Here is a 9,732-nt window from a genome sequence, read left to right on the forward strand (position 1 = left end):
ACATCTGTGGGAGCCCCTGCTCGACCGCCAGTTGGTCTTCATCCCCGCGTCGCCGCGGGGATTCGTCAGTTAACAGCACTGCGCAAGCCGTGCAGAGAGGGCCATTGCTCACTCTATGCACAACGTGCGTCGTAAATGACCGGTCCACGACGGTGACGTGAGGTCAATCTTTCTGGGCTGCGTGAACACCTTGCTCACATCAAAATCACTGCGACGCTTGACCGACCGGGCCAACCACTCAATCTCTGGTTGATAGCGCGTCAACCACGGCATACCCAGGATGCAGCCAAACGCGTAATTCATTTCAATGACGAGGAAGTCGTCGTTGCTTCGGAAACCGTCGAACGTGTACGGAAGTGTAATCTCGCGCCGCGCGACGCGGCGTGATTTCCCATCGGCCAACTTGACAGCGACCTCCCCTCTACCTTTGCGGACAGTGATGTCCGACGGGAGTACCGACAAGCACGACGCGCGGAAGAAGTTGTTGGTCGCTCCTAAATCAAATGGCGCTCGCAGTGGTCGCCGGGCACCGGCGACATTAATACTGACGATGATCAATCTTGAATCGCTCAGCGTGGTGGTGGCATGAAAGTGTACATGCAGCACAGGAGGGCTAGGAGGTTGGGTTGTCACCGGGAGAACCGGACCTCCGTTCCAGCCAGTAGGGCGCCCCGCACCTACTGACCCTGACCGTTTTTTGGCTGGTCAGAACGCACGGGCTCGGCATCGACATGCGCGAGCACTGGAGCTGGCGCGCGGCACTCCACCGCGCGATGACCGACCTTCCGACAGCGGAAGCAGGTGAGAGAACGATTGTTCCGAGCACCGCTTCGACGCACTACATGACGCTGACGATTGCTCGTCACATCGATAGCGTCGATGTCCATGGGCTCGGGCGCAGAATCCCGAGCTGAAGCAGGTAGCGCGTGAGCGTATGACGCCGCAACCACGTAGTCCTCGCGTAGAGCGAGGGCGAATGCCTCTTCGAGTGTAGAGGGGTCCGATCTTGTAAGGCAGTAGCGCGTCATGCCTTCGCGCATACCGAACACGAATACGTGAACCTGAGAGGCCATGTCGATCGGCTTAGACACAATGCACGAAGCGAGGTGTCGTGTCTTCTGGACGTAGTCGCGCATAGTCATCGTGCCTTGCCGAAGGGCGAAGAAGTCTGCCCGAATTCGGGATTCATCTTGCGGCGGCTCGAACGCGAGCCGAAGGTCACTCTGGAGGGTATCCAGAGTGGGGAAGACGTTGGGATCGACAACCAACTTGCCGAGAGCCCATTCCTTGGCTTTCCCAGACAACCGCAAAAGGAGGAAATGGACCTTCGCGGAAGGCGCCTCGACCAACCTCGAGGCGATGGCGATGTCGATCTCTCGAAACCAGCGATTCAGCGGAAGTCGATCTTCTCCGGCACCGGAGTAGGTGGACGTCTCTAGTTTCACGACGTCATTCGTGGAGATACGCGAGGGAGTTGACACTCGCCGATTCGCATCGGCGAGCTCGCGTTCCATGAATTCTTGTGCCGCAACGCGCTGCTCGTCGGGCGTCGCTGAGCGCAGCAGCGACGTGACGACGGCTTCTCCGGACACCGCCGCGAGGCGGTGGAGAGCTTCCCACTCGATCCAAGTGAGATGGAGAAAGGCAGCGTGGTCGAGGTCTTGGCCCATGTCGAACTTGGTCGTTGGAAGGACTACGAAGTGCTACCAGGTGTAACGGGCCAGGTATTTACTCCGTTACTTGCTTACACTATAGTGTTGAGGAAGCTCGCAATAGGACGAATGAGTCTTAGGTTTAACGGAAAAATCAACTCTGACTTTATTTTAGGACCAAGGCCACAGCCCTGGCCACTCAAATACACGTCATAGTCCAATTGGCTAATAATGGGTCTGGCTCCCCATGTATCAGCCAATGGCATGACAGCATTTCAGCACACGCTAGTCGTGTGCTGATGCACCTACTTATGTAAAGAAATCTACCTACTTATGTAATGGAGGGGCCCATTACAATGCGAGCACTGGCCATGAATCTGTTCAGGCTACAGCACAGCAGAAGCTGTTGCCGCCAAACATGGCAACCTTGTGGTGGGCGTACCGCACGAAAGGTTAGTATCGTACGGTACATGGTGTCGATGGGAGACACCTACACCACGGTTGTGTACCGTCACGGTACACGGTGTCGATGAAGGACACCTTCGCGCCGTTGGTATGGTGACCAAGACGCGAAGAGAGCGTGGCAGAAGCTCCGCCCGCAAGGATGGATCCTTGCTGGAGCCAAAGGCATGGCCCGAGGTGAGCTGAGAGATCCCGCTAGTGCTGGGGAAGGTGTTGCCCTTCTCGGTGTCGTCCCTCGCGGGAGACACCATGCTCCGGACGCGTTCACGAGGACTGTCGTGTCCTCTGGTGCGAACTGTGGGCGAATGCCACACGTTCGGATGCTATTGAACCCTGTGCCAAAGCACTGTACGCGCGCTAGCGCAGGAGCTAAGGCAGGTCTGAGTGTAGGCTTTGCGGCCAACACACTTGTGAGCATAGGAGCAAATCCCTGTGAGCTTTGGCAGCACAAGTCACTGTGGGTGTGACTGAGAGCCGCGCCAGTCTCGTGGCTGCTCAGTGTGAGAATTCACCTTTTGGTGTTTTAATTCTCTCACTTCTGATTGGAGAATCTGTTGTGATTGGAGAATCAGGTGATTCTCAGTTAAGTGCGGGAGGATGTAACGGGGTACAATCCAGTGTGCCCCATGTTACATAAAGAGTGACTCGTCACTCTTGTGGACACCTGGTACACGGTACCAGGTGCTCTCGGAACCAGTCAGTGCATGACTACTTAGCTCCACTATATGTAACCTCTAGTTTGTATGAGACCCAAGCTTATCTTACTTATAAATACATCAGTCTTAAATCTACTCCTCTAAGTAGCAAACCGTTCCCACTTAGGCCGGGAACACGTGGACTTACGTTCACTCGGGTAGGTAATACCCTTAAGCACTTCCTCTGTGCAAGGTGCTGTGTGACCCCGTCACAGGATGCGATTGGCAGTGGGCGAGTAAGTAGGCTTACCTTCCGTTGGGAACAGCACGCTTGATGTGGAGCTAAGAGCAAGCTCATCGAGGTCCTCTGCGCACAGGTGTGCGCAGTACATGGCAGGTAAGTAGCTGCCCGTGATGACGTTTCTGTGAGAACTTTAATCAGTTAGTTTAAAGAGCTAAAAAGATTTAAAACGATTTCTCTGCTCAGTATTATTTTACGGGTAGTGCTTCGGAACGAATAAAACGTAACTTTAATAGCAACAGCCCAACAGGGGTTTATTCGTACCGTGTGTTGTGTTTTACACACAGTTTCAACCAGTACAAATATCAAGTAAATTCATTTATATTACACCGCTTGCCTTTTAACGAGTTATGAAATTGTTGAGGTATAACTATCAAAGAATGTATTTGCTTGGCTAGGGAATAAGTTTCTGGGATTTGTTCATTGAATGCTTGCTATTGTGTAAATATTAATGCTACAGGCCTATTTCGCTCTTAACTTAGAGTGACGCGTCGGTTTATCTCCGACGATATATGCTATATCGAAGTCACAGTAATGCTGTAAGAAAGACTTAAGAGTACTGACCATTTAAAATGGACCATTTAATATGGTCAGTACTCGTATAAAATAAGATTTATATCATAAACCTAACGCTAAACATAAAATGAGAGGATGTCTCTTCAATTCCGTTTAAATACGAACGGAAATTCTCCCCTTTTTCCTCACTCCAGGATTCGGCCGTAATATGGTTACTTTGTACTGTGCCGTCGTTGGTGTGTCTGGGAGCGCGTTCCCTGTGGACATTGACGAGAACAAGTCCGTGGGGCACTTGAAGAAGGCGATCAAGGAGGAGAACGCATCGACGATCACATGCGACGCCAAGAACCTGCAGCTCTTCCTGGCGAAGAAGAAGAAAGGCGCTGGGGTGTGGCTAACGGAGAACGACGTGAAGGTCGGTGTAAGTGACACGAGTGATTTGAAGCTGTTGGGCGTGGCAGGAGCGCCCCTCGGCTTGGTTGGCTTGTCGGAGAAGGAAGTCAACTTCGTACCCACGCTAGAGGATGTCGAGTCGATGAACACACCTGTTCAAGTGCTGGTGGCGTTGCCTCCTTGGACAAGTAGTGCGCCTATTTCTGATGGGACGAACTTATGGCTGTCGAGATTTCAACATAACGAATATGCCAAGATCACGGAATTTCCAGAAGCTGCGGAAGGTGGTGCACCATATCAGCAAACAGGTTTATGGCTGGTTCGTGGATCAGTTGCGAATGCTCTCAGTACAAAAGGAGTTCGCTGTAGACTCTACCGCCTGGCTGGAACATACCTTGGGTACTATGATCCTACTCGTCGCACTGGTGACAAGAATACCGCGCTCTGGTACGAAGACAATACTTTGTGCATCAATGTTCTCTTCAAGACAGGTACGTTTATCTCGTTGGTGCATGGCAATCTGCTTGTGTTCACTCGAGCGTTACTATTGTAGAAGAGAATGCTTTGCGGTTCGACAATTCCTTACAGGAAGAGCCAGTTACGCTGGGTTCTCCGCTGAATGGCCAAGAAGTTACGACAAGTGTTGCACATGTTGGAGGTCTGCCCACTAAATTAAAGCGTATCTACTTCGTCCATTATGACCCACAGGATTCGGAGTCGCCGCAAGACACAATCTCGTCCATTTCTCTGAGTACAAGTGTGACAGTTCTGGACACTTTGACTGACGAGTTTCAGTTTCAACGGATCGAACATGAAATGTACTTCCTGCCGTATGGTAAGGCGGAGAGCTGCCATTTGGTGTCAAAAAAGAAATGTACAGACAGAGACTTCAAACGAGAATTCGCCAAGTACGATCGTGACGCGAACAATCGGCTTGCACTTTCTCGCGAGATGCATGGGTTTTACGATGGTCTCAGCATGGAAGTTCCGATTGTCAACATGTTCCCAGGTTGTGTGGATAGAACTCGATCCGTCAACAACAGATACAAGGTATGTATGCATTGATGTTGTGTGTTGGCAAGGGTGCTTATGCTATAGTGGCTAGGTCGAAGTCTTCGTGAAAGTACTGGATGCACAGTGCAAAGATCGCGTTTTTAGTCGCTTGAAAGAAGGAGCTGAGCAGACGGATGACCCACTCATGATGAAAACTTTTGTCTACGTTGAGAACCCGGACACGTTTTGTTTCTGTCTGAAGTGGAAGTACGACGAAAACAATGAGTGCTGGTCAAGCTTTCTTACCATGACTCCAGCGGTCGATTGAGAAGAAAATCGATTTGGGAGATCCCGAAACCGTTCCGAACCGATTCCAAAACGATTTTAAAAGGAGTCAAATTGAGAAATGATACGAAAAATATGGCCATCTGGTCGCCCGTCCAAAAAAAATATCACCAGTCATTCTCCTACTCCCGTAACATCACTATCGGAAAATACATACCAGCGTAACTATGATTTCTATAAATATTTTTTGACAAGCGCAATTAGCAAGCAAATCAAATAACAGTAGCTGACAACGTAAAATTTTAGCAAGGTATTCTGTCTTCATCTTTGGTTGATGTGTCAGCCTACGTGCATAATTTATTTGTGAAAAGGAAGCTGCTTTTAAAAACTGCTTAAATGAGTACTCATACGATTCGAAACTGTTGAAGTAAGCATCTCCGATGTGATGACTATCTAGTGGAATATCATTGTGCTATTTCATATAGAGAAAACGTATATAACTGGACTGGTTGGTTGCTTGCTGTCGACGCACTGTCGTCAAAAGCAAGCACGTTGGCCTTTAGAAACCAACGCGATAGCAGTTAAGAAACCACTAGAAACCCCTAAAAAAAAGCAGCTAGATAATTCAATTCACTTCATATTTTCACTTCAAGTCAACAGAGGGAACAAAGAATTCTTTAGCTCCTTTCGGAGAGTTATGGAGCAAGACCTGGGCGATGAAGCGATGGTCAACCCATCTGACCTCGCTGAGATGTCAATTCTGAGTGGGGAAGACATCAGGGTGACGCAGGAAACGACGACGACAATGGCCGTCCAGAGAAGCGTCGCCGACCAGCACGACACAAGACGCCAGATTGATCAACTGGCGCATTGTTCCCCCGATCGACGCCGCAGTTCGACCGGAAAGCCAAGCAACGTGACCGACAACAGTCATCGTTTCTACGGCCAGGTGCTGGTGGCTCTGTACTCAACAGCATTTGACTTGTTGTCACACACACCACTCCGTCGCCGCGAAAAATAGCACATTTCCCTTTGTATATGCGTGTAGTGTGCGACCCCTAGAGAATGTGCGCACTTTCCAACACGATTTGTAGCGTACATCAGATAAAATGGGAACAGCGTTTAAGATTAAAGGTAGCGCGGAGGCACGTGATTAAGCAAGAGCACGAAATGCGAAGGAACACAATGCCACACTATGTACACGATAGGATAGAAGAGCAACACGAAGCACTGAAGGCCATGGACTATGATAGAAGACTTAGCCGACGCAAACCACGAAGTTGTATGCGTAGCGTGAAAGACGGAAGAGCACACAGCCATGAAAAGGTCAGAAGGACAAGAATATGACGGGAGCGCACGGGCCACGGAAGGGAACTAAATATAAAGACAATCGACAGGTTCGATGGACCTCGAGTCGTCGTCCCAAACGACGCTGATCTACGTGCGCGCATAATCCACGAGTATAATGACACCCCGACTGGAGGACATCTCGGTCGCGAGAAGACATACGCGGCTCTGTCGAGAGACTTCTATTGGCCGCACATGTACAAGTGGGTACGCAAGTGGGTACGCACATGTGAAACTTGCCAGCGAGTCAAACTGTCTTCGACATCTCAGGCCCCATAACGCCCTCTTCCGGTCGCCACGGAAGCCTGGCGCTCCATTTTGATGGACTTTATCTTCGGTCTTCCGCCCGATACAGCCGGGCGCACGGGTGTTCTTGTGTTCGTCGATCGTTTCAGCAAGACGGTCCATCTCGTTCCGGTGGCAGCCTCAATCACCGCGAAAAGCGTCCGCGGCCCACTGCCGCACCGGCGCGTCGCGCCGTCTCACTTGCTTTTCGTTTCGCCGCCCTGGTCCAATGCCGTGGTGTTTGGTCCGGGCTCCCCGTCTCCTTTTCTAGCCCCGTCGGATCCTTTACTGACTTGCCCGGTTCTTCGTCCTCGGCAACGGTGTTAGCCTTCTTTACCGTTGTCGCAACTGTACTACCCGTACCGCCACCGGCCGCAGTTACTGACGTGCTGTTCGTGATGTCGCCCGCTGTCACCACCAACGCACCAGCGGTGTCACTACTGGCTGTCAACCCCGAAGCCTCACCCGAACTATTCGTCGCCCTCGCCAATTCCTCGTCGTAGTTACCGCCAACTACTTCCCCGCTCGACCGTGTCCTGGCTCCGGATGTTGTCTCGACCTCTGGCAGAGCGGCACTTGTGGTCGCTGGCTGTCCTTCCGGGCGCGCAACAGGCATGGACAGGAGGGTACTGACGGAATTATGTATCAGGATTAAAATTAAGCTTATTTGTGCTGAAGAATTGCTCACGAAGTCATGTCTTGGAAGGGGAAAGAGAACCATGCTCGATCTAGGCTATAAACGGATCGACGTTCCATCTGCAAAGCACAATACTAACGTGCATAAAATATAGGGTATTCAAACGGATATTTACTGCTGGGTGTTTATCACTTAAGCAAAATATTAAATACTTTTATTGTTTCATAAATATGTAGTATTTCAACTATAAAATGTCACAAAATATCGCGGTCATTTAATGCTGGTACTCATTATTATTCAAAAATATTCTTTTTTATGTTTTTCATTTTTTTCGAGCAGAACATACTTTTAATTAAGCAATAACAATGACCTTAGACACTATCACGGAGATACCATGCGCGCTTACAGTGTGGTGTCTGGGTGCAACTAACGCAAAGGTCGTAAAGCCTACTTTAATAATAGTAATAATGACATCGTCTCTACTTTAAGAAAAGTGTGGTGAAGTGCTTTCTCAGAAATAAGAGAATGGTCCTGACGCGGGGTCACTATCCCGAATCAGTGACAATTTCAAGTGATTATAGAGGATTTGGGTTGTTTGGCACGGGTGCAAGTTGCCTGTGGTGGATTAGCCATGGCGAGCAGCACCCCGTATGGAATGACGATGGATCTGATATGAGCGATGTACGAGAAGGCAAGATCCACCAAGACTTACCTCGGATCCACCCTTACCTGGATTCACTAAGATGGATATGGGATATACTATACAAGAGTGGATCGAGTGTGGATCCTATGAAGGAAGGATGGTCGGTGCCCTCTGAAGGTGGATCTAGTAGCCACGGCTAATGAAGAGTCAAGATCCACCGCGAGGTACCCCGGATCCCATACTTCCGAGTTCGTATCCAAGGAGGGAGGATCCCGCCTGGAGGGACCTGGATCCAGGGTATAGGGATGAGGGATACAGTGGATCTCGAACTTTCGTGGGACAACGGAGATCACAGACGGTTGCGAGATGATGTTGGATGATTGGAGAGCTCGGATCCACGGCGAGTGTACCATTACAGTGAGGTGGATCCAAGCGACCTGGATCCGGATGAGTGTACCCATAATAGGGTGACCATGATGATTACGTCATATATCCGGTGGATCTGAAGATAACACAGCTGGGATGATGGGTCAAGGGAAGAAGGGACATGCAGCCGAGCCTGGTAAGGGATTTAGCAGATGAAAGACATAGAAGGTAGAAACCCAGGCAGGTATAGGCTTAAATATCAATAGAGACTCCAATTTGCACAGTGACACGCAAGTGCCTTCCTGCCCTCAAGAACCGGAACTACATTGGCCGTACGAGCTCCGAGAAGGTTGGGAATTGCGAATCTAGTGTTGGTAGTGATAACTGGATAATACATTGGCCAGATCCTACAACCTAGTGAGCTTTTCCTTTACTTGTGCAGATCCGACAGGTTAACCGAATTTACTACTTGGTCGGTTACACCCTAGGGGCTCTCAACTCTCAAGATCCCGTCACAGGAGGCGGCAAGTACGACTTAAAGGACAACACAAAGGCAAGGGAACACACCCGCAAGGCAACCCTACGGCCAGATCCACGATCTAGGCCCCGGATCCATAAGCTCGAATATTCGCTTAGGATACGGAACCATCCACGGACGCAGAGTGAATATTTTCCACTGCTGCTCCACCCCATCCCCACGTCTCGCCAAGACACTCAAGCTTCACCACTTGAACTCTTCGGAAGTTACCGAGAGAGCAGATCCCGCCCTACCGACGGGTACACAAGGTGAGGAAAGTTCAGCAGAACACGGATCATCGGGGGACCCCCCCCGTTAGTCGGTGTCTGGGCGCAGTTGGTAAGTTGGATCTGGCAATCTCGCAGATTTTGCTGATCCCGCTACACCACAATGGTGCGCGTGCCCGGATCTTTTGGTGACTCGGGATTTCACCGTGAGTCCCAAGAAGATGCTCAGGTGAAGATTGAGCCAGGGGAAGAGGCGTCGTCGGAGGTCAGATCGACGAAGACGCTGCTGAATGAAACAAGATCCGCGGATCGATGGAGTGTTGGGAGGAACTCTGTCGACGGAAGAGAGGTGGATCCGGATCCGGATCTAGAAGAGAAACCTCTCTATCCTCCCCAGGTCCCCTCGGGGACCCCTGCGGATCTTGACTTGCGTCAAGATCCGCTAACAAAACAAGGGAAAGTGAAGGCGAAAC

At 50.4% G+C, this 9,732-nt stretch overlaps 1 protein-coding gene across 1 annotated transcript; it reads left to right on the forward strand.

Moving 5' to 3' along the window:
* Positions 1–3,774: 3,774 nt before the first annotated feature.
* PITG_18826 (Crinkler (CRN) family protein) lies at positions 3,775–5,333 on the forward strand (the record flags this gene model as incomplete). The annotated part of the gene is made up of 3 exons (XM_002997191.1): positions 3,775–4,450; positions 4,513–5,009; positions 5,065–5,333. The coding sequence occupies 3 exons, from the start codon at positions 3,775–3,777 to the stop codon at positions 5,278–5,280; spliced, it is 1,389 nt and encodes a 462-aa protein (XP_002997237.1).
* Between the last annotated feature and the right edge of the window lie 4,399 nt (positions 5,334–9,732).

This window comes from Phytophthora infestans, genomic scaffold (assembly GCF_000142945.1).
Source record: "Phytophthora infestans T30-4 supercont1.82 genomic scaffold, whole genome shotgun sequence".
NCBI classification, from domain to species: domain Eukaryota; phylum Oomycota; class Peronosporomycetes; order Peronosporales; family Peronosporaceae; genus Phytophthora; species Phytophthora infestans.